This window comes from Zootoca vivipara, chromosome 2, assembly GCF_965207765.1.
Source record: "Zootoca vivipara chromosome 2, rZooViv2.hap1.1, whole genome shotgun sequence".
Classification (NCBI taxonomy): domain Eukaryota; kingdom Metazoa; phylum Chordata; class Lepidosauria; order Squamata; family Lacertidae; genus Zootoca; species Zootoca vivipara.
Window position 1 is genome coordinate 77626146 of NC_142584.1, and position 25235 is coordinate 77651380.

The following is a 25235-nucleotide window of genomic DNA, read 5'->3' on the forward strand; positions in this document are numbered from 1 at the left end:
TAGGGAGCCTTGGCATGTGGTTTTCATGGGTGCCAGGGTGTCCATCAGTACCATACTGGGCACTAAATACACATCCAGAAATAGGATGCTAAACAGAAATCAGGCTGCGACATCGATTCAGCTAATGAATCTAAAGAAAGATCTTACCATGTAAGTAGCAATTTCTTCTGGTGCATCACCATCTAAATCAAACTTAAATGTAACCATTTTGTGATTGTGTGTTTCTAGCTGGCATTCCACCATCTTATCCCCTGTGTTGCATACCTATAAAAAGAAAAAGAAGATAATAAAGATAATAACGGAGGAGGAGGAGGAGGAGGAGGAGGAGGAGAGGAGGAGGTTTAAATACTTTTTTCACTTTCATCTTTGACGGAAACTAAGATGGCATTAAACTTGTGGACTTGGAATGTTAACGGTGTAAATAACAAGGCTAAAAGGAATAAAATTGAACATTTTTTGGTTGAAAAAGAATTTAGATATTATTTGTTTACAAGAGACTCATGTAGCTAGAAAACACAGAAGAGTTTTAGTTAATAAAAAATTAGGGAATGAATTTATATCATCAGACAAGAGTAAAAAGAGGGGGTAGTTTTGTACATAGGTTTGTTGTCTTTGTCCATGGAGACAAAGAATGGATCAAACCTATCCATTCTTAAGGAAATCAGCCCTGAGTGCTCACTGGAAGGACAGATCGTGAAGCTGAGGCTCCAATACTTTGGCCACCAAGAATCCTTGGAAGAAGAATCCTTGGAAAAGACCTTGATGTTGGGAAAGATGGAGGGCACTAGGAGAAGGGGACGTCAGAGGACAAGATGGTTGGACAGTGTTCTCGAAGCTACGAACATGAGTTTGACCAAACTGCGGGAGGCAGTGCAAGACAGGAGTGCCTGGCGTGCTATGGTCCATGGGGTCACGAAGAGTCGGACACGACTAAACGACTAAACAAAAACAACAAAGTTTTGTACATAAAAATCAAATTCGAAGCTCGGTAAATCTTCAAAGATGAAAAAGGGAGGGTCCTAGCAGTACAAGTCACATGGCAAAGCGAAAAACTGTTAATTGTTGGGATTTACGCACCAAATGGTAGCAAAACTGAATTTTATAAATCTTTGGAAGAAAAATTGTTTGAATATGTGGATCAAAAAAATTATAATAATGGGGGATATGAATGGGGTAGTCTCATTGGAAATGGACAGATCAAGAAGAAAAACAAGATTGAAAGAAGGGAAACTACCCAAAAAATTTCTTCTCTTTAGTAGAAAGTTGTAACTTGGTAGATGTTTGGACACTGAGACACCCATTAGAAAAACAATTTACTCATTTTTCAGAACCAAATCAATCAGCTGCAAGAATAGACTATGTGTGGATACCCAGTGAATTAATACTTAGAGTTACAAAAATTGAAATTCAGCCAAAGATACTTTTGGATCATAACACAATTAAATGTGAAATAAAAGGAATAGAGGAAAAGACCTTCTGGTGGAGATTAAATGAAAATTTATTAGATTATCAGACAATAAATGAGAAGGCACATAAGGTCTTAACAGAGTACTTTGTGAACAATTGTAATAAAGAAACAAAAATGAAAGTAGTATGGGACACTAGGAAAGCGGTGATGTGAGGATTCTTTATACAACAAAATCAGGGGAAAAAACAAGAGAAAAGGGAAAGATGGAAATTTTAAATCAAATAATGGAGAATGAGAAGAAGTTAATTTAAAAAACCAAAACAAGTGAGGAAGATTGAGAATCATTAGGCTTATAGCCAAAATATTGTATAAGATAAGAAGAGATGTTATGTTACGTTTGAAAATATATCCAAAACTCAATAAAAATATATATACGGTATTTTAAAAAAAGAATCGATAATTATTTCTAACACTCCCAAAGGAGCCCAGGGTGGCAAAAACATTTCATTCAGAAAAATTCTGTCATCAAAGTAATTCTCCCAATCAGAAATTTCAGGGTTGCCGGGAATAGTATCTTTTACCCATCAAATGTGTGAGTAGAACAGCAATATAAATATCTTAAGCAAGTCTTAAGTCTTAAGCAAATGTAGCTGACTTACATTTAAAATTGTCAATTTGGGCCTGTTCGATTTTTCCTGGCGTGAACGAGTACGTGTTGATTTCTTATGCTTTTTGGAAGATTTTCCTTCTTGTTTACTACTTCCACTTGTTCCTTCAAAACTGTCACTCATCTCTTTACCAGAAACCACATCAGGACTCATGTAACTTTGCAATAAGGAGTAAAATGAAGACAAGAAGACAAATAGTATGAACATGCAGCATTCTTTTAAAAGCTCCCCCTCAAAATCAGCACAAACTCTTTAGAACATGCCTTTTTGCAAGAGATCAAATGCAGGCTTCTTTCTCCCCCAGCCCCAGAGAGAGGGTGGAAATAAGTGCTTTTCCAGCCCTAGGTTCCTTGCTAGCCCCTGCCGTTTGGGAACAGCTAAGCATAGGGCCAGCAAAATGCTTCTTTCTCTAACCGGGCATGGGGGGGAGAGAAAGAAGCCTGCATTTTAAATATTCACTTTGGCTGCATGTGCCTGTTCCCAGCAGGATTTAACCCCAGCTGTTGAGTAGAGGTTAATTCCTGCTTAGTTTGGCTGCGTGCACCTTCTGGGAACAGGCACCCACACCATGGGCGTAGGCAGGGGGGCAGTTGCCCCCCCAGAAGCAAAAGGCTGAGGGGCGCAGCGTGGCGGCCCCAGCCTTACACTCCCCGTGCGCCTCCGGAGCTTCGCGCGGAGAGCGGGAGCCTGGGGCCGCCTCCTCGGAACAGCTGGGAGGCGCGGAGGAGGCAGCCACAGGCTTGCGTGCCTCCGGAGCTTAGCCTCGCCCACATTCCCACTGTGGCCCCTCCCATGCCTTGGCCCCGCCCCTTGCCCCCCTAATTTTGATCCTGGGTACGCCCCTGACCCACACCCAATGCAGAACTGAACTCTCATCCTCCCACCTATCAGTTGACATCACAAGCGATGTACAATGATTGAGAGGCTTGGGGAAATGGCCTTGTGGGCCAAACTGGACTCCTGAGTGGACAAAGATTGGCCCACAAGCCGGAGGTTCTCCACCTCTGCCCTAGAAAACATTTCAAATCCTCTTCACCTCTGCAGGAATTTGTGTAGACATGATAACAGTTAACTATTGGTATGCCACTGTACTAGGCAAATGGTGAGAATACCTTTCACAGCTCTGTGATAGTGACTGCTGCTTTTCCATTATTCCATGCTCCTAAAATGGAAAGAAGAAACAGTTATTTCACCAGAGGCATGCTGCAAAATTAATATTTGTGTGCAAATCCAGCCACAGCCTAGCACTTGTAATTCCCATTGATTTCAACGGCCAACTTTGCATAGCAAACAATCTTTGAGTACACCCTCTCTTTGAGGAAATTACTAATCATAATGCCTTTGAAGCTGTTCCCCCTATGGAGCAGCATCATGTGCGAGCACTGATATCAGATGAATCAGCTGGTAATTTCCGCAGCGGCAAGTTTCAGCCAAAGACTAACAAAAGACCCATCTTTAAAATGCAGGTCACTTTATATTATTATCACTATGCTAGTGTGGTGGGAAACTGAATAAAGAAGCATGAGTTGATGGAAAGGAAGGTATTGTACTCAGAAAGCTGTGGAATGAATATAAATATGAAGAATGAAGATTTTGAATTATTTCAAAGAATTTATAAATGTCATTGAGAGGAGGATCATAAAAAATTCACAGGTGAATTGATTTTAGGAGACTCTACCCAGGCAATTGAGAAAACAGCTCATTCAACTAGACCAATGAATTATCTGATAGTTAACAGCACTAAGGATTCATTAGCAAAAAAAAGTACTACCTCTTGAGAAGATTCTGTAGCCAGTGGCATAGCTGGGCATGAAGTATGGACCTGCTGGCCCAGAGGCTGGTGATTATCTGGCTGAGGCGGCAGATAACCAGTAGACTGGAGAGGCAGCCCATGATCTATAGGCATTGCAACATTTGATGGAGCAATGGTGCCTTGTGGAAGACCTTCTGGACCAATGCAGGGATGCAATGCTTCAGGCTGCAACTGCAATGGTGGTGAAATAACTGCAGAAGGCTGCACTGGCAACGCAGGCATCTGGGTCCCAATATCCACAGTATACTGAGGGTGTCCAATAATCTGTTGCAACATAGCACACACCTGTTAGTAACATCAATTCCATTTAGGATATTAATAATTCACATAGCTAAACTCATAGTTTTTTTAAAATAAAAAAACCTTTTTAATACAAATCATTGCAATGTAGTGTGATGAAACCATACTTGAGTGCTTTTTGTTTTGAAAAACAAAGGAAGGAAGGAAGGAAGGAAGGAAGGAAGGAAGGAAGGAAGGAAGGAAGGAAGGAAGGAAGGAAGGAAGGCTCATTCAGACAAACAGTGACTTTTCATATGCAACAACTCACCACTCTCATCTGAAAATTTTCAACACACCACTGCAGATAACTAACGCAAGTTGTGAGTTAAATCACCAGATCTGCATGGCATGTTGCTGCACATGAATGCTTTATTTTATGAAGCAGCTTCTAAGAGTCCATACACATTTCTATTTCACCACATAGCTAAACCTCAGATCTATTGACACCTTCCTTACAACTTGTCAGGATGATCAAGATTACCAACTTATCCCACGGTGAGAGAGCTCACATCAGTGTAGCTGTATGTACAAGGTGAGAGTGGTTGCATTTCAGACAACCACAACATTGTTATTTCTGTGAAATGGGGCTCAGTTCAAGAATTAGGAACTGGATCAAGTCATAATGTCTAAAAGCTGGATGTAGATTTTTTAAATATAAAACTAGGGTCCCCCCCCCACACAATCAACAAAGTAAGCATAATGTCACATCTTTACAACATTGCTCACACTATACCTTTGTTTGCACGTAACACTAAGCCAAATCACGCCTCAGAATGAGTGAGCAAACTGCAGGCTTCCAGAGAGAGGTTATGTAGCAAAGCGCAGCAACAAAATTGCTGGAGAGGAGAGAATTGGACACAATCTCTGCTCCAGGAGCCCACGCATTTCCTCGTTTGCACTAAACCATGGTTTAGCACAGGGTGGTGGGAAAACCAGACTTATGTTTCCTTGCACATATTAATTTGGTTATTGCATTTGAAAACCACTTTAAATGTTTAGGGCAGAAAACAGAAACATAATGCCACTTATTCCATAAATCTCCTGTGTGGAGTATGTGATGGTCTCTAGAGCAGCTTCAGGTAAAATGGATTCTTCCAAGTTCTAAATCTAAAGGATGAGTTCTACTAATGCTTGTGCTATGCAACAGGTCTTCTGCACCAATTCCAGTCATTTTGTCATGAAAATCATGTGCTCAGGCCTTATATTACTGAATCCCACATAGTTAAAGAAGCAAATGCCTCAAAGTGTTTGCGCTAAAGAGACTAACTGAAATGAGTGTTTAAGATTGGGCCGCAAGCCCTTTCTTTGTGTACAAATGACCTATGATTTACAGAATCATAGAATTGTAGAGTTGGAAGGGACCCCCCAGGGTCATCTAGTCCAATCCCTTGCAATGCAGTAACAAAAGGGAAGTTCTCCATAACAGCACTGAGTTTGTGGACATCATTATGCATATATTTCTCCTTGGTACAAGAAGCTAAAACTGTGCAAGTTTCAAATGACTGAATCAAGCTTTACCTGAGCAGGAAGCTGAAGCAGGGATGGGATACAGAAGACAGACAAATAGAAGAGGCAGCAGCAGCAAAGGAAAGCACAGAAGACAGAGAAAGTCACTTTTAGTACTATTAATGTGCCTTATAATTGATGTTCGTGTGCATTGTATATGCAGTGTGTGTTGTGACGCCAAGACAGAACAAAATACATAGCCTGCCTTTCTAGGATTCACTGCACATAGTTTTAAAGTAGTTTAAATTTAATATAAAGGGATGTTGTCAAGTTTACATAATTGTTTCATTTTGGGTGAAAATGAACAATGCTACATTGAAAGGAATATGTGGACACAACAGTCCAGTAGAGCAGTTCTTTCACAATCTCCATGCTCTGGAGAAAGATGAGGCAAGTCTATATTTTTGATCCACTTAAAAAGACTGGGTTCTAGGCAATGCTAGCCCTGCTTGGAGTAGGCCAGTCAATGGACTTCTCCTGTTTGTGGCTCTACTCTGAGTAGGACGAGTTATTGGCTACAACTCATTACAGTTAAATTACAGCCAAGGGAGTTCCAAGATTTCTAAATCTGAAGACAGTAACTAACTTAGTGATCTGTGCAAGTGAAATAGAGGCAATCTGGGATTCCATTTTTTTCACATTCCCATGGCAAGACATAAAAGGCCAACGTGTGTTTTTAACCATCTTCTGGTCAAGGCTCCTCATCATGTACCACAAGTCTCCTTTGAGAACAAATAATGAATCAGGAATCTAAGTCAAAACAGATAGATGTTTATCAGTATGTGACAGGCAATGCTTAGAGAGCTACAAGGCCTGGTGCAACTATTACGGAATCCAATGGGAGTGATACCATTGGTTCAGTGGAGGGTAGGTGGGAATCACATGAACTCAAGTTCTTCACAAACAATCTATGTGTACCAAATATATGGCTGAAGACAGAAACTTAAGATACAGTAAAGCTGAAGATACAGAACAATAGGTTGAGATGAAATGTTATGAATTTTAAGAAGGTGGACGATAATGATAAAATGCAATGGCTTCTTATAAAAATCCCATTTTTATCATTCTTAAGCAGTCTTCATTCTCATTATAATCTCGTTTCTGCTCAAATTGTGGTTAATATTCTTTAATTCTATATTCTGTAATAAACTTGTTTTATTAAGATACTCCTATTTTCATCTCCTGTAAATGCTAGTATTGATTGCTAATGTCATAGGTTGCACTTCAGTGACCCTAAAACTCTGCAGTTGCAACAATGCAGAATAATATTTGTTACTATTATATATAAATATCCTCAAAATAATACTTCTGAAATTAGTCCCTGGTAAAAATCCCCCTTTGTTCAAGAACAGTCCGCTTTTAAAGCAATTTTGGTGGTATATAAGCAAAATTATAAATGATTTAAATATAACTAAATATTCTGATATGACACTGTGTGCAATAATATAGATCACCTACTTATTTATTTCTTAATTGCAAAAGCAAAAAAAATTCACTGTTGATAAGATATTATCATTCGCCAGCCACTTGCTATATTCTACTTTTCATCGCCCTAAGACTATTATTAAACAAATTCCTTTTCCAAAGTGACTGGTTTTCTGGTTCTGCTTCCACGGGGCAAATTCTCCTATTTGCTTTTATAGTGGAACAGGCTACAGAACTTTTACTTAAGAGTGATACTGCTATGTTCTAGTACCAAGAAAGTCCAATGTCAAACAGATTACCTGATTACCAGCCCCAGATGCAGACATAGTCTGTTCTGAAGGATGAATTATGCTTGGTTGAAGTGACTGAGGAAGTGGAGGCAGCTGCTGCTGCTGCTGTTGTGAAACTGCTTGCATGTTCTGGGTGTGATGGGGAGAGGGAAGAACTTCATTCTGAATTATCTGCTGGAGGGTAGCCTGGTACATCTGTTGCTGGGAGAGCTGGGCTACTGCATGATGTGCTGGCAAGGCTGACACTCCTGGTGGAGCTACAGCGAGTAATGGTACTGGAGCAGCCGACATATTTGGCACAATTGTTTGGCAGGGCAAGACCAAGGAAGCCACAGAAGTATGAGGAAGGTTGACCGCTTGCATGGGCAGGGCAGGGGAATTTGATGTCAGTGGCAGAGCAGGGTTCATGGGGAAGCTTGGTAAAATCACAGCTGGAGGAAAATACTGAGAAGGAGCAGGTATAGGGGGCGCATTTGCAGCAGGTATATCAGACAAGTTTGGAGGGTGGCTATCAAGTCCTGCCAGAGGAGTAACTGCAGGAATGACGGGAAACTGAGGAATCTGAAAAAAAATATAATATTACATGAATTGCAAAGAGCGTTCCAGGCTGGCACATTTGCCTTACTAATATGATAAGTACGGTGAATAGTGATTTCCGCCCATTGCCTTGGGTCTACGCAGAGAGCAAGCAAGATTGATTTTAGCACAAATAGGGAAGAAGACTTGAAAGCAACTGCGTGTTAATCTGAGCAGTTCAAAATTATTGCAAAGGAAACTTACTAATCATGCAGCAATCTATTAATAATCGCTCGTTCTATGTACCTGCACTAGAAACCTCTTTGGGCAGGTGTTTTGCACATCTCCCACACACAGGCTCTAAATACCGCTGCCCTGATTGAGTTTTTAAATATGCATGTATAAAGTATATATATATACTACACATTTAGTATATATGCATAATATATACCAGCTATAGTGTATATGTAAATATGTATACTATACATACAGCATACATGGAGCTCCTATTTTGAAAAGGCTTTCTTGTTCAGTTCAGCAGAGTGCCATGCTATGCAGAGAGACTCTTGTAACTTGAAGTGAAGGGAGAATTTCCTGACCCGAGCCAGCCCAGGCATTAAGCAGGGTGAGGCCCCACCACCACCTCCTCCACCACCACCACCAGCAGCAGCAGCAGCGGAGAAGCACCATCACCATCAGTGCCAATTTCAGGCAGGATCACATCTATTTTGGGCAATATCTCTCCCAAAATTGGTGACCTTGCCTGAAATCAGGGTTGATGGCGGTGGTGCTTTTCTGCCAGCAGGGCGGCACTCAGGGCCGTCTCTAGCAGGTCGGGCGCCCTGGTGCTGAGGCATGGAGATCGCTCCAGTGTCCTCGCCCTCACAGCACGCAACACGGCTTCATCACACAGCGCCCCCCCTGCCGGCCCGGTGCCCTGGCGCCCCGCACCACCGGGACTGCACCTAGAGCCGGGCCTGGCGGCACTTCCAGTTTTGCCTCAAGCAGTGATTCTGCCCATATTGAAGTCACTGCAAGTCACTGCAAAGTTACAGCTAAGTCAGGGCAAACTCATTTTCTTCTGCATGCAGCTTAATGTTTTCCACAAATGGAAATATTGCAGTGTTTCTCAAACTAGAAGTATGTGCAAGGGTTTGCATGTTGTATTGGTAGAAGACCTGCAAGTGTTAAAATTCAGCATTTTCCAAAGTGAGGATTGGAAATCCACTAGAATCCTTGATAAGGAAGATGGGGGTGTTGAAAGGTCCCAACTGCTGTAGGTTTTTTATTCCAACTGAAGACGATGTGGTGTGGGGAAAGCAGGTATGCAAAGGATGGGGAGATAGAATACTGCAGTTTGTGTGAGTGGAAGCAATGCAGGGGATATAAGAGCTGAGAAAGCATCCTTAAGGCAGTTCAGGATGGGCAAAGCAGGTTAGACTGAACACAATTAGAAGCTTGGACGCAATTACATATAGTTTGAGAAACACTTAACTTGCATAATAAGCCTCCAATGCATGCCATTCAAGGTACTGTACTACTTTTTATACATTTATTATACATTTTAAAAAACTGGGTGATAACTATATACATATGATTAATCCTAATCATTACAAGCAGTTATGCACAAAAGTGTTCAGCGTTGCATATATATATATATGTATCACAAGATAGCGTCTACTGAAGATATTAATCCTCAACATTACAGGGATGCAAACTGACATGCATTTGAATTTTCAGCACTAAACCATTTTGGGAAGCTCCTGCTTCCCTCATTTAATGCACATTTACAGTAAGTATTATTGCACACTAGCTTGTGTTCTAAAGATACAGGGGTACATTTTTTTAAAAAAAATGCATATATGTTTTAAAATAGTTTGAATTATTGAATAAAGGCACAATCCCTTGGTTGTGTAAAATTCTGGAAATGTTAAAATTGATTATACAAGGATACAATTTGCACGTCTTTCATCACTTATGGTGACTAACTGTTGTATCTAGGGATAGAGTGCATTTCTACTCCCATATTTGCTTCCATGTTGAATGTTCTAGGATTCAGCGCTTGACAGAGATGACTGCCCACTCTTATCTCCCTTTGATAATCTTTCTCTCAGCTATCTCTGAACAGCCAATCACTGTGGGTAAACACCAGAACTCTGAAAGCAATTTGTGTTGGTGAGCACAAACTCCCTAATAGTCTTTGTCCTATCTGAGGAGGCCTCGATTGGTAGAAGGAGAATTTAATTTGGCTATGGGATACAGACCGAGCTACAAGCAACTCAGCTTCTGAAAAAGAGCAGGACAAGTATCTCCTCAAGTGGAGAAAAGGCAGGAGGAAATCTGAGAAGAAATCCAGGAGGTATGTCAGCCATTTTCCTTTGAGTAAGGAACAAAACCACTCTCTTCTTCTCTTTCTACCCCTCAATTATATGTCCATTCTTATATATTAAGCTAAGCATTTAGGGGGAAAGAACCAATTTCCTGGAATCCTAATTTTAGGGCTTTAAGAGCAGCTGAAATTTCCCACTTTGTGTGTGTGTGTGTGTGCACGCGCACACGCGAGAATGCATGTGCAGTATGCAGAGTGCCCAAAGTGCTTCTTTGTGGTGACATGGATTTGTCGATCTTTTCCTTCTTATGCACCCTTTGTGTGTCATGGAATGCTGCTCTGAAGAGTCACCCAACCTTACACTGGCTTTTGAGGAAAGGAAGGGGATGATGACAGAAAGCTGAAAAGCTAGTATTTGTGTGCAATATATTGTACACAACCATTGTTCTGAAGCAGAAAGTTTCCTTCACAAAATACTGGAGCAATTACACTAAATGCTCAAAACTTAAAAAGTTTGTTGCACCAACAAAATAAATGGACATAACAACTGGTATACCTGTTCAGAAATATTTTGCAGAGATATTGAAAAAAATAAAAACCATGCGTTATAGAGAGATACACCAACACAATTTTTAGACTCAAGAAAAAAATGTAAACGCTTTCAAAATATGTGAGCCCCTTCTCTCTCTCTCTCTCTCTCTCTCTCTCTCTCTCTCTCTCTCTCTCTCTCTCTCTCTCAGGTAAGAGGCAAATGCATTTGAACCCAACATAAGGCGGTGTCAGCTATTACTTAACATGTGGATTTAATATAGGAAACAAAGTGCAGAAAAATCTAATCGGGCTAGGGACCTTGCCTTCAATAGGCATCTTCTGTTCTGAAACAAAGCATTGTGGGTTCCCCCTCCCCCATTTTGATACAGTCAGAAAAAGAGCAAAGGTACTTGTTCACCTTCAACTTATTGTTCAGAGAATCTGTTATAAGCCACTGAAAAAGATCTATACTTCTGCTACTGCTAAAGGAAGTAACAACCTGAGCACTACAATAAGAAATGAAGGCGGGAGAGGTGATGAAGGTAAGTGAGAGCTCATGGGGGGAAATGGAGTCATATCTTGTCCATTTTTAATTAAATTAATTAATTCAGAAAAATTAAGACCAAATGGAGGACAAGGAATGTAAATTACACAATTTATCCCCCCCCAAAAGCCCAAACATTATATTTATTGCTATCTATTTTGGTTCATTGGTTGATTGGTCTTTGTTTGTTCTTTTCTTTGGTAATCCCTTTGTGTCAGCTGTTCTGTTGTTTTCACTGTCCTGCTTTGCTTTTCCTATGGCTGGAAGTCTCTTTCCACTGTTCCCTACCTCAGTTGTTTTTGTATACATTCAGAAAATGCAAAGCAATAACAACAAATGGAGTCTGAGGAACATTAAAATACTAATTGGCTTATTATGGCACAGAACGTTTTGTGGGCTAGAGCCCACGCCATCAGATCAAAGAATCATAGAGTTGGAAAGGAACTTGAGGATCATCTAGTCCAACCCCCCTGCAAGGATGGAATATGCAGCTGTCCCATATGGGGATCAAAATTGCAACCTTGGCATTATCAGCACCTTCTTCTTCTTTGTTGGCTATCACCCATAGCCGAGTAAGATTGTCTTCCATAAACATGGTTTTAACAATGAGTCCGTAACTGACTGTGGAGGCCAATTCTGGACCCACATGTCCATCCACAGTGGGGACATTGGTTCCTGGGTGGGAGTTGATCATGGTGTGGATTTGCCAAGCGTGCCTTCCTCTTATCACGTTTCTCCCTTGCATTCTGAGTTTGAGTGTCTTTGGTAAAGGCTGTTCTCCATCTGGAGCACTCACAGGCCAGTGTTTCCCAGTTGTCGGTGTTTATACTACTTTTTTTTTAGATTTGCCTTGAGACAGTCTTTAAACCTCTTTTGTTGACCACCAGCATTACACTTTCCATTTTTAAGTTCGGAATAGAGTAGTTGCTTTGGAAGACGAGGCACAAAGCGTCATTTTTTTGCACATAACACAAAGCCAGTAAACCATGGCTTACTTCAACAGAACAGATGGTGTAAAGTGTGCCTCTGGATTTTTTCAGTAACAGTGGGCATGTCTGGGCTGGTTTCAACAACTGGAAGACCAGCTCCAGATACTGGTACTTAGAGGCTACTCCTCAGCCCCACAGCATTTTTGGTATCGCATCTTAGACGTTTCCATTTTATCTCCCATGCTTTTAAACATCTATATGAATTGACTGCACTAGGTTATCCAGGGGTTTGGAACAACACCTCATTTGTATGCAGATGACGCCCAGCTCAGTTTCTCCTTTATATCTCAGGCAACAGAAGGGCTAAATCAGTGACTGAGACCAATGATGGATGAGGTCCAATAAGCTGACGTTCAATCCTGACAAGCCACAGTTTTGGTTCAAATACATTCTCTTTCTTCTCTTATAGTTAAAACCTAGCATTTTTGTTTGCTTTTCCTACTTTTATATTTTTGTTGAGAGGGAAACAATTTGCTGTGCTTTATAAATGATACCGTTTGCATATTATAACCACCCCTTCTCTCTTGTGTCAATATTTAGATTGAAAGTCTTCAGGCAAGACGGGTTCTCCATTACAGAGAGCACGATTTGCGGTGGGGGCTGAAAACCACGCCTATGGCAAAGGTGGGGGCATGAGTGGCCACCGTTTGATTGGTTAAGGGCTGTTGTTGGGCAAATTGGTATGTATCATTTTGTGAATCAAACCTTGGGGTGTATTTAAGCTTAACGTTGGTTTTTTCTGGACCCTTCTCTTTGGCTGCGTTTCTGATCCCCACCCTCCCTCCCTGTTTTTTAGGCCTCTGTGTTGACATTGCTATGACTTTTCTTGGTCGCCTGTATTCAGGGGCCGGTAGGAATTTTTCCCATCTGGCTGATTGGCTGGTGCCATTTGGGTTTTCGCCTACTGCATAGCAAATAGTCACAACTTGTAAGGTTGGCGGTTAGGCATTGGTTATGATGTTTGTATTAAGGGTCTTAAAGATTAGTTGGCCCCAAGTTTATGCCTGAGTGGTGGGGAAATCCTGGTCAGGTATACAGTGGCTCTATGCTGTGTCCGTAACCCCTAGGTAGGGGCCAGGACGGCATATTGAAGCCTCTGGGAGCCTGAAGGGAGAGGGGAGAGTTCTGTACACCCGGTCCCCGTCTCTCCCTGTGGGGATTTTCCCGTGTTGACAAGGCAAGTTTATCTTATTGTGGTGGGGAAATCCTGGTCAGGTATACAGTGGCTCTATGCTGTGTCCGTAACCCCTAGGTAGGGGCCAGGACGGCATATTGAAGCCTCTGGGAGCCTGAAGGGAGAGGGGAGAGTTCTGTACACCCGGTCCCCGTCTCTCCCTGTGGGGATTTCCCCGTGTTGACAAGGCAAGTTTATCTTATTGTGGTGGGGAAATCCTGGTCAGGTATACAGTGGCTCTATGCTGTGTCCATAACCCCGAGGTAGGGGCCAGGACGGCATATTGAAGCCTCTGGGAGCCTGAAGGGAGAGGGGAGAGTTCTGTACACCCGGTCCCCGTCTCTCCCTGTGGGGATTTCCCCGTGTTGACAAGGCAAGTTTATCTTATTATCAGTTCTGTCCTTAGGTGACAGTTGGGAACCAATGTCTACGCAACCACTCACACATTGTTTTGGATTTTAATAAAGTTGTGGCCAAATTCATGCCAAAAACCATTAAACTTAATTCTGTGTACGTTGTGATTTATTTAGGGGTGGTTTGGGGACCTCCACACGCAATGACGTATCTCCTTTAACTTTTTTGGATGTGCTCAATTTATTTTATGCACTATACAATTAAGCAATAAAAATAAATTTCCTAAACAAGATGCAAATGCACAGAAGCCACACGCTAATTGCGAAGCCGGCCATACCAACTATTAGCTATGAAGTTCTACCAAAATTAATTACTTGTAACAAAATGAATAATGCTTATTGAATTTGAAGGTCAGCTTACCTGGCCAGGTGGGACTGCTGGAAGTTGCTGCACAGGGGGAATCTGCAGAGGTGTGAGAGATGCATTGCTAGCTGCCACCTGAGAACTGGGAGTTTGATACTGGGGCAATAGGTGAGGTGCAGGTTGCTGCACTGGGCAAATGGGCTGGTTGGCTAGAACATGCTGTAGAGGAGCTGGAGGTGGGATGGACTGCTGGTAGAGAGAAAAAGGGAGTACACAGTTAGTTCCCAAGGTGCTCTGGCCATGGGGGGTGGTAACTTATTTGTCATAGGCACTATCTGATACCTCAACATAGGTGACAACAACAACAACAACATTCCATCCCCCTCTCTGTACCAGCTAAAGTGCTAAGAAAATAATAAATTAATACAGTTAAGAGAAAAGTTGGGGGGGGGGGAATCCATGTAGTCTAGGAAAAGCGATCTCCTACCACCTGCAGACTGGCTGAATCATGCCATAGTGATTCATGCCATCATTCCATTGTGCATTCTGTCCCAGGGCTGCACCGGAGGAGCAGCGTGTTCAAATTCCACATCACCCACAGAAAATCACAAACTACCTCCCCATTTTTGTGAGAAATGAAGGGACCTGGGAAACTGCAGTGGTGCTATCTGGGTCAGTACTAGGTAGGTCACACAAAGTTATGATGGATGAAAACCTTATTTTCTATCTCCAAAGAATGAAATGTATCCTCTCCTCCTGGCCATTGAAGAAAATTGAGGAGATGAGCTGCGGAAAGGACCGCAGGTAGGGATGGAGGCTTAAAAATTCAGCGCTCCCTGTCTTTCTTGCATAATAAATGGATGCAGCAGGATTATAACAACTCCTTTTAGAATTTGAGCACTGCATTTGAGGATTACACCACATTTGTAACAATGCACAAGCAGGCTTGAGATAAAGGGTAATAAAGCACCCCTATGTTTATTCAGCATCTTCATTTAAAAGCAAAACAACAACTAACTACTTACCTGCTGGCTGGCTAACACAGGCTGTGATTGTCTCATCTGGACAGGGGCAACGGAGGTGGGATGGACGAGAGGGAATGGGATTGCTGGTTCTTGATAATGTTGTGGTCGCTGAGAGACAACAGCAGGTGGAGCCTGAACCGCTGGAAGTCCAGGCTGAAGGGAAGAAAGGGGAAAAAACTAGTTTAGAAAACTACAACATAAAAAAATTATTGGCTGTCAGGACAGCCAAGCTGTGCTATGAATCACTCCTTAAAGGCAATCTTGTAGCTAGGCCCATAAACTGAGTAGACCTTTTCCTATGCAAAGCGGTGATGACAAAACTCAACACCCAAGTTTTGTAATCCATACTTGGTAGAAAATACACAAAAGAAGACACAGAAGTCACGGCTGAACGGATGGAACAAAGCTGCTGGAACCTCAATTCCAGTGCTATGATCCTATGAATACCTTGAATTTACTCAAAATGTGTCTACAAAAAAACAACAATGTATGCATACACGCCAAAACATAACCTGCAGGTGCAGTAAATGTTTACTGTAGGTCTCCGTGCTTCCCTTGTAAGTGGGCAAGGAGATTTCTTTCTTTTTCTTTTTCTAAAAAAATCTTTAATAAGTATGAGCATTGGAGCAGAAAGTCACAGATGGCTTTCTGTTTTTTACAGCCTTCATTTACACTGTTCTCTGCCTTTACAATGCCCAAGCTGGCTGGTGTCATGGTGTCCACTGTTTCCACCAAGGCATGCAAACTTGCTACTCGAGCAATTAGCACTAAACAGAGGCAATTATCTTGTGCCTGAGAGACAAGGCGACAATGGGATGGGACCTACTTATTTATTTTACAACTGATGCAACCTGCCTTTTAGCCCATTATGGCTCACAAGAGAAGTATATTAAAATATGAAAGTTCAAGCAAACAAATATTCACACTAAAGCAACTAGCAATAAAAGCAAGGTTGTAAAACCCAAGCATATTGCGTGAGGCCTATACTTCCCTTTTCCCTCTGACTCGGATGACAGGTGAGGGAAAACCCTGGAAGTGTGATTATGGTACTGATAAATGGTAGGAGGACTGAAGGGTAGGGGGATAGAGAGTGGGGAGGAAGCTGAAGCAGGCTGACATGCACTGAATCTCCAAGCTGCCACCTACAGCTCCTAGCAGTTCCACAGGGAAGGTAAGTAATGTATTTACAGTGCAGCAGTGACCATTTATTTCTTGGGATTGTCAGAATGAGTCAAACCAGATGTGGGACAGGCGATTTGCCATTAGGTCTCCTGACCTTTTGACTGTGTACATATTACTGGCTTAAAACACAGAAATGCTCATACTTATTGTCAATTCAGACTGAAGCTGGTTTGGGGATTGAAATGCATCAGAACACAGTGTTTCAGAATAAATGACAGGATAGATATGGATTGTGGCTAACTGCTTCTCAAACAAGAAGTGGATATAATATAAATGGGAGTGTGTACACAGTCTTCCTTAAACCAACAAAAGCAAAGAAGGTGTAGGGGTGTGTGTGAGTATGTGTGCGTGTGCCAATTTGAGCAGGACCAGTTACAGGGGTAAGGGAGATTAACTTCACCTATGCCAAAATTCCCCTCCCTGCAGAAGCTAATATTTCCCCCCTACATGAGGTCTAAACATACGGCCTACTTTTAAACTATCTTCCTTCCATGGGTGGTGTTTTTTTTGTTTTTTTAAAGGAAATGCTGGAACATCCCATCATGGCTCTCTTGTATCCTGTCTAGTTGGACTCTAAGATGTTATGGGAGGGCATGGAAGAAGATGATAAAGCAGAGAGCAGGCACACTAGGGCATTCATGTACCAGTCAGATTACAGAATAATGTTTAGTTTTTAAAAGGAGAGGTGTCAAAGGCTCAACCCTTTATGAGAACAGTTTCACTATTTCCAGAATGTATAGCAGAATGTAGACTGGTTGTGGTGAGAGGAAATCATTCCATTCATTCTCTCCAGGGCGCTGAAAAGTAATCAAATGAATAGCCCCATGAGCTGATGCCTGCCCACAGCATATTTCCTACCCTGACTGTAACTTCAGCAGTTGGGCACTGATGCCTTAGAGAAGTCTTGTTTATTCACTAGACTCTGCTATCTGAACAGCTTACGCAACCATGAAAAATGCATCAACAAAAATTATTATTTTTTGAAAAAAAGAATTGGAACACATAAAGTACATTTAAACTTTCATGGAAAGCAGGCAAGTGATTAAAAACAGCTGATAAACTTTGGGGGATGAAGGGGTTTGCAACTAAAAGCATGCTGTAACACATTAGGAAAAGGAGAAGTTACTATATACATGAGTATGAATGAATAAAAAACAGCCATGTTAGTACTAGGTAGTCTACGAGTCGATAAAGAGCAGCTTTTTTTTGCAGAAATAAAAATGGCTAGCCAAAAACAAATAATGGCTTGTAAAAAAAAAAAACAGCATTTATTTATTTTTTACAGAAAGGCAGGAACCCTGTACAAAACATCAGAATGTATGTGGCTGGATGCTGAATGAAAACTTGATGAGTTAAAAGCCATATTACAAAGGATGACTTCTGGCACTTTTCTTTGTAAGTGATTAATAGGAATATGTTATATGTCAAAATGATTAAGACATAATGTCATCTACTTGAAGTCTTACTCTGATGTAAACGGTGTTGAAGAAAAAAATGAAGCAAAACTGGTCAAATATAAATAAATGTTGTGATGACCAAAATTAAGCAAAGTGCATCTTTATGAAAAAGTATTTTACTTTTTAAGAGTTTTCATTTAGATAAAAAGGCAACATCCAATGTTTCTCACAAATGTCAAGTTAAAATATTTAACTTTTTTAAAACTATCAGGAGTGTCACTGTCACATCCATACTTCACAACTGAAAATCAAATGATGGGTGGGCACTGAGGCACCCAGCTACATTGTTGAATTTTGCAATTGCACAAAGTTACAGGCCTTTTGCTTTATTTAATAAAGCAGCAAGATTAAAACTTACAAGGTAGGTAGTACATTTATCCGAGGAACCATTGCAACAACAAAGGAAGGCTGGTACAGTCACCAAAGCAATTCCCCTGGGTTAAGAAAGTGATGCTGGGATCATACAAACTAAGTACACCTTAGGTTTTATTACAGGAATTTTGGAGAGAGAGAAAGGGGGAAATAGGGCAAGCATGACTTTTCTAATTGATTGATAAAGTCATTCCGGGTCAAACAGGATGCATTCAGTATCATTCTTGGAATTGTTCAGTCTTCTAAGTCAAGCGAGGAAGCAATGAGGCATTCCACCTACCACAGCTCTGGCATCTTTTTTACAAGTTAGGCTGCTCCCAATGTTTGGTAGGCCTTGAGTCAGGTAGTCGTTCTGCATCACTGAAGTCTGATCTGGACCAAGCTTGTGACAACACTGGGTACATTCTGCCTTGATGGCTTGTTCAGAAATAAATTCCGAACATGGGGTTTTCGTAGGGGTGCTTGCTGTTTTTACTGAGGCAGAGCTGTTTTGTGGGTTAATTAGATGCTGCACAGATTCATTTAATAAAGACAGGTCTAAACTTTTGCCACAAAGCTTACTAGTTTCATGATGTGGTCGAGATGCAGAGCTGGTTTTTAGACTATTGCAGAGGACGGAAGGAATATGTATAGCACATTTAAGAGGCATTAATAATTCAGTTTTGTTCAGATCTGCTCCAGAATGCAGCAGACGAGCCAAGCACTCGTGGCAGGTTGGTTTAATGAGCATAAACTCGGCAGAATTTGAAGACTTCCACAATCCTGGTAGCTGTGATTCACTGGTTTCATTTTCCTTCTCCTGCAATGGTTTTAGGCTTGATCCCAGCAGTTCCGCTGTGAGAGGCACTGCATTTGGTGTCAAAGCCACCACTGAATCACTATGGCGACGGCAGCTGGAGGAACTGCTGTGCAACGCAGGTAGCAAATACTGTCGAGTACAGAAGCACTGTGCCCCAGGGGTCTCTGAGGAGGAGCACACAAGGCACGTGCCAGCTTTGTTATTGAATAAGACTGAAGGTTCGTGTTCGGCTTCTCGCTGTTCTTCTTGCAGTAACAGTTCCATTAATTTTTGCTGGTTGTTGAAACAGGAGCATGAGAGCAAGTGTGAATGACTTCCTAGGTACTGGTTGTTAGATTTAGGAGCTTCTACAACAGAAGTGCTTCTTCGCCTCTCTGAAATATTCAGTCCAACGAAAGAACTACACAGGTACTGAGCAGATGCCTGGCCTTTAGAACAGCTGGAAGAAATATCTGACCCGAAAGATTCTTGAGAAAATGAAGGAACAATAATATGTGGCTATAGAAACAGCAGGAAAACACAACAAATGAGAGAATGCTTAAAGCAATAACATTTAGGGGTTCTAATTTGGTTAAACTAATAAACACATTTGGGTTGAATTAAATGTATTGCACCTGCTTAGTTTGTTAGAGTACACTAGCTAAAGCAAACATACATACTGAGTAGATAAGCATATGTATTTTTATGGCACCAATTCATATAAATGGGGGAGCTTCATATATTTATGCGGGAAAACTGGACTCAGAGTCTAGAATCTGAAAAATAATTTGTTCTTAAAGGTTATATGTGGAGATCCATAAATACAAAGTATTTTAAGGAAACCATTATGCTTACAACTGAAGGCTGCTGGTAGGGTCCCAGCTGCTGAAGACCGTGGGGCAAAGTCTGGCTTTCGCTGAGAGGTGGGCTGTAAACCCGCTGAATTGCAGGAGGTATTGCATCAGGCATAGATGAGTAGATGACACTTTGCTGGCTGCTCTGGGAGTCTGAATACACGGTTGATCCCTGCCCACTGTCGAATGTGCTATCAGCTGAAGGATGATTGGGGGAAAAAATTAAGGGCGTGTTAAAAATCAAAGGAACTTAGTTCTGATCCCCAATTCACTGATGTCCCAGCTAGTCTGCAACAATGCAATGCCTATGTAATATCACAGCCTGTGCGATGGTTTTCTAGTGCAGTAGTCCATATACCTTCTCCTAAAATTATAACACATTTATCAGCTTGCACAGCATGTCTCAGAATTGGCCCACTGCTCAAATTCACTTTAGTCGTTATATACTAAACGGCTGTTGGGTTACTTTCTCTGCCAATTTTCTCATTGCCATCTTTATCTGGATAGAGCCATACTGAAAAAAATCATGTTAAGGTTAGCATGTTTTGCTCGTTTTTGTCTACCAGACACTATTACAGACCCATAGCACAGCAGATTTGATTATGATTTCAACTTGACATGTGTTAGCTGAACACCTTGCTGGAATATTTTTTTTCTGCTGGGTTTTTAATTCTCTTTTATTCAGTGATGATATTACAGATTCCAAGGGGCCATATATACAGGACTGAAGCAGTCAAGTGTGCTAGAATTTTGTTATTGCAAATTTCCTCTAAAGTAGGTGTGGAATTAGGGGAAAATATTAAATGTAGGAGTGGGACAGACGGACGGATGAAAGGAAGGAACTGTCCAGCAGCCTGCTTGCATACTCCCCTGCTTTGAAACTTAAACCAGTCTTTACACTTTGACTTTATAGCAAATCATCATGGCCATAGCATGTCATTCAAGTTAATGTTAATGTGGAGTATTCAATAGATATTTATTGGCGCAGTCCAAAGTCCTGGTCATGCTGACACTACAATCTCTTTTCTATACAGCTCAGCACTTTGAATGAGAATGGATGTTGGTGATTCTGTGTTATATTTCCTCTGCTCATAGAAGGGAGCAAAGAAGCATAGAATATGGGCTGCATGCAAAAGAATTGTGAGCAGACTTTGGCTTACAAATGCCCATCAGCAAAATAATTTATATTTTATATACTTTTAGTAAAGCTGAAGGACATGTAGTAGGAAAAAAACTCAAGTAATTTGGGTGCATTGCTTTCTGAGTGATAGAAATACAAAGAGTGCTTTGTTCTATTATTATTTATTGCTGGACAAAACAACTTAAGAATTAAAGTTCAAGTGCCACTTGCTCTGCAATGATACATGGTAAAGAACAGAGAATTTTCTAGTGAAAGAGTGAGTTCAGTTTACTTTATATCGGGGTGGAGAACCTCCAACCCAGGGGTCAGATCTGGTAAGGTTCCAATTTGGCCCACACCATCTTCTCCCTTCAAGCTATGCACACCTGGCCCCACACCTGACACCATATGTGATAATACGTGTGGGGCTGTACAGACATGGCTGGATTGGCTGCCCTACCAAGTTCCCTGCAAGGAGCTTAACCACATAGCCAATCCTTGCAGGAATCAGTTTTGCTAGCCCTGTGCTTGATGCTTTTTCCAAGTATAGGGCTGGCAAAGCCCCAAGTACTGCGGTCCCCAAGCACCCAACAGCCAGCTGGCTGTCATGCACTTGGGAAGCACCGTGGAAGAGACTTTGACAAGTGGGCAAGAGAACCTTCTGTTAATGACTTAAGAACACCAGGTGACTGACAGGTCACTTGCCCAAGCGGCCTGCAGAGTTGGGGGAGATAGTGGGCAAAGAAGTTCCCCAACCCTGCTTTATATGAGTGTTTCATGCTTCCTCCCCTAGTTTCTGCATTTACAACAAGAACACTAGCTTACTTAACCGTAACCCTAAAGCAATTTGATCCCAGCCAACCAAGCAATTTTTTCCCTGCCCCAATGGCCCTACTGATCTTGGCAGTGGCAGCAAAAAGATTGGGGGGGGATTGAAGCAGACACAGCACTGGGGAGGGCAGAGCCCAGGAACCTGGCTATCAGATTGATCAGTTGATTAGCAGAGAACGGGTAACAGCCCCCCTTCTAGCTGATGTGCTTTAAATATGTGTTTGGAGTGTGGAGTGTTTAAACACTATGCTATGTTATTGTATAGATGATATCAACAGTCCAGCATCTCCAGGTTTGATCGGGTACTATACTATTAAAATAGTTTCTCTTTACAAAGCAGAAAAAGGAACATATTATGCCAAGCAGTTCCTAACTGGAGCCAAAATCAAGATAAAGCACAGGCTTAATAAAAGGATTTGGGAAGTTACATTTCTTCTGATTTTGGGGGGTTCAGTTCTAGCTCTCATAGGTTTGGGCCAAATTGAACCATTAGCTGATGCAAATTCATCATAGTCGAATCAATCTTCCTTCAACATTTAGCTGGGGTGGGGGAAGCCACTTCAAGTTTTGCTCATGTATTTGTTTATAAGCAAGACTCCATGTATTTTATAATGTAGAGATGTTTACAGCATAGATATTTTTATCCATTACAGAAATTATTTGTAACCACAAATTTGGGGTGGGAGGGGGAGTGTGTAACTAAACAGAGCTGAAGTAGCAGTAGGAAGCCAAGTCTGGATTTTTATGACTCATCATGTCGTACAGAGATGCTAAATTATTTATCTTCATTTCTGCCTTCTTTGAGTATCACAGGCAGCGTAAAAGGAAATTATTTATAGGGCTTTTAGACACAAAAGCACTATGCTACCATCCAAATAGCATACGATACTGGTGCTTTAAAGTATAGCAAAATAAAAAAATAAAAAATGGAAGTGGTGGGATTAAACGGCATCTTATTTTTAAACATATTTTTGTTTTGTAAGCAGCTCTCATTGAATAATTATTTTATAGCTAGATGTTTTAACTAATTTAGTTAAAATGTTTATTGCTATTTGAGGTGTAGTTCTCATATTAGGAAATTCTATCTGTTTTACTGAAACATAAAATTAAAGTTGCCCATTATGATATTATTTCAGTTATTTCTGTAGTCAAAAATATTTTGTCTCTTCTTTGAATATAGTGGCCTACAAGCTTAAGCAATGAAACAGAATTCTATTGTGCTGGTAAGTCGATCCAATCCTGACCCAATCCATTGTGCTTGGACAGAACAGTTTCAGAATTGTAATTTTCTAGATAAGCTTTTGCAGGCGTCCTACATGACTCCTGCTGTAGGGACTACCAGCTACTACAGTGGTGCCTCGCTAGACGAATGCCCTGCTAGACGAAAATTCCGCTTAACGAAAGGATTTTCTGATCGGAGGTTGCCTCGCTATACGACGAGATTTTCTATGGCCACCGCTTCGTCTTGCGAGCGTGGCCATAAAAACCTCTGATCAGAAAATCAGGGCATTCATCTAGCGAAAGGGGAACCAGCTGTAGCAAGGGAAGAAGGCAAAGGAAGCTCGGCTGAGAGGCGCTGACAGCGGAACACAAAGAGGAACTAGGGGGGAGGAACTACCGGTAGGTGTCCGCCTGCTTAACTTCGCTGAGGCGGCGCTTTCTTGGCGAAGGCAAGGGAGCGGGCTAGGTAGGTGTCCCCCGCTTGCCGGCATGGAGCGCGGTTTCGGAGGTCTCCAAGGCCACGCTCCATGTTGAGGGAGGCAGGCAAGACGCGGCGGCGGGGGAACGTCTTCCCCCGCCACCGCGTCTTGCCGCGCACAGCTGGCATGGAGCGCGGTTTCGGAGGTCTCCCGAAGCCGCGCTCCATGTCGGGGGAGGCAGGCAAGATGCGGCGGCGGGGGAACGTCTTCCCCCGCCACCGCGTCTTGCCGCGCACAGCCGGCATGGAGCGCGGTTTCGGAGGTCTCCGAGGCCGCGCTCCATGTCGGGGGAGGCAGGCAAGACGCGGTGGTGGGGGAACGTCTTCCCCCGCCACCGCTTCTCGCCGCTTCTCGTCGGCATGGGGCTTGGCAGAGGTGGGGGAAAGTCGCAGGATCGTTCCTTCGCCTTTCGCCCACCCCGCCCGACAGAGCTGGATCTGACGAAGCTTCTGAAGCTTCGTCCGATCCGGCTCTGTCATTGGCAGCAGCGGCGCTTGCTCTCTTGGCTCGGGGAAGCGCCTGCCTGCCTTCCCCGAGCCAAGAGAACAAGCGCTGCTGCTGCCACCAGTTCCCCCCGGAGCCCATAGGAACGCATTAATTGACTTTTAATGCATTCCTATGGGAAACGGTGCCTCGCTAGACGAAATTTTCGTAGGACGAATTGAGTCCTGGAATGAATTAATTTCGTCTAGCGAGGCACCACTGTATATAGAATTTTAATTCTATTAATGTTTAATTGCTTTTTAACGGTTTCTCCCCTGTGTTTTAGCTCTTCTTATTTTATCTGTAAGCCACCTTGAGACCCTGTCAGGGAAAAGGTTGGGGAATAATAATAATAATAATAATAATAATAATAATAATAATAATAATCTATGTGGCTGCTTGCCATATATTAGTTAGTCCTTCACTCTAGCAGGAAACAGCACCTGGGATGAAAATAATAGGTGTGGAATATGTAATCTCAGCAGTAAGTAAGTCCCAAGAACACCTCTGTTAGTTGAAGCTCTACGCAAGGATATGCAGAGAGCGCTACCAAGCTCCAGGGTCATGTTTGACTAACATCCCCAGGAACAAGAAGGATGTCAGATAATGGCAATGCTTTGAAGCTTTCTTTGAACTGTTTAATGAAAACTTTAGCCCTCACCCCATTTGAATGTTCACTGTGCTCCAGATTCAAAGGGAACCTCTGGTCCCTGGCAAAACACCCTTCCATTTCTTTTCTCAACTGATTGTCATTTTTTGTGTCTTTCAAGTCAAATATTCCATGCCATTGTGAGCTTATGGGGCTGGTTGTTGCCCCACCCTCCACCCTACTTTAGGATATTTTTTCCTGAAGGTATTCTGAGCATCTGCAAGCCTCAGGGCTACTTTAAGCCTGCCAGCACCTCCCTCTTGTACATGGGTAGCGCTGTTTTGGCTACAGCTCCATGAACATAGGGAGATCTGAACAAGAAATATAGGTCATGATAGCTTACTGCTGACCCTTGAGAAAACGTTTCTTTATGGATCACTTATTTATTTTAATCACAAATACGTGGAGCTTTTGGAACCATGCATCCCAGTCGTTTTTCTTTCCCTGGCATCTTTCCAGCATAATTTACCTGTTGCACACTGTACAAATTTGCTGGCACGGTAACTGTGCCTATATGCTTCTGTATTAGACTTTAATTAGTTTACATGCAGTGCTTTTCTTCTAAAATAAATAAATAAAATATTTAGTGGTACTC

At 42.0% G+C, this 25235-nt stretch overlaps 1 protein-coding gene across 15 annotated transcripts in view; it reads right to left on the reverse strand.

The window, feature by feature from the left end:
- Positions 1–25235, reverse strand: part of WNK2 (WNK lysine deficient protein kinase 2) — a 114652-nt gene that overhangs the window by 46090 nt on the left and 43327 nt on the right. For 12 of the 15 annotated variants that reach the window (XR_015948226.1, XR_009557105.2, XM_088662224.1 and 9 more), the window contains exons 9-16: positions 19859–20055; positions 15215–15367; positions 14247–14438; positions 7399–7950; positions 3848–4153; positions 3189–3238; positions 2068–2233; positions 148–264 (exon numbers count right to left, since the gene is read on the reverse strand). Coding sequence is in view for 13 of the 15 variants with exons in the window: in XM_088662224.1 (XP_088518350.1) it covers positions 148–264; positions 2068–2233; positions 3189–3238; positions 3848–4153; positions 7399–7950; positions 14247–14438; positions 15215–15367; positions 19859–20055 (1733 nt within the window). In the remaining 2 variants the exon portion in view is untranslated. The remainder of the gene's footprint in view (positions 1–147; positions 265–2067; positions 2234–3188; positions 3239–3847; positions 4154–7398; positions 7951–14246; positions 14439–15214; positions 15368–19858; positions 20056–25235) is intronic. The other 3 variants (XM_088662225.1, XM_060271452.2, XM_060271445.2) reach the window with 2 other exon arrangements.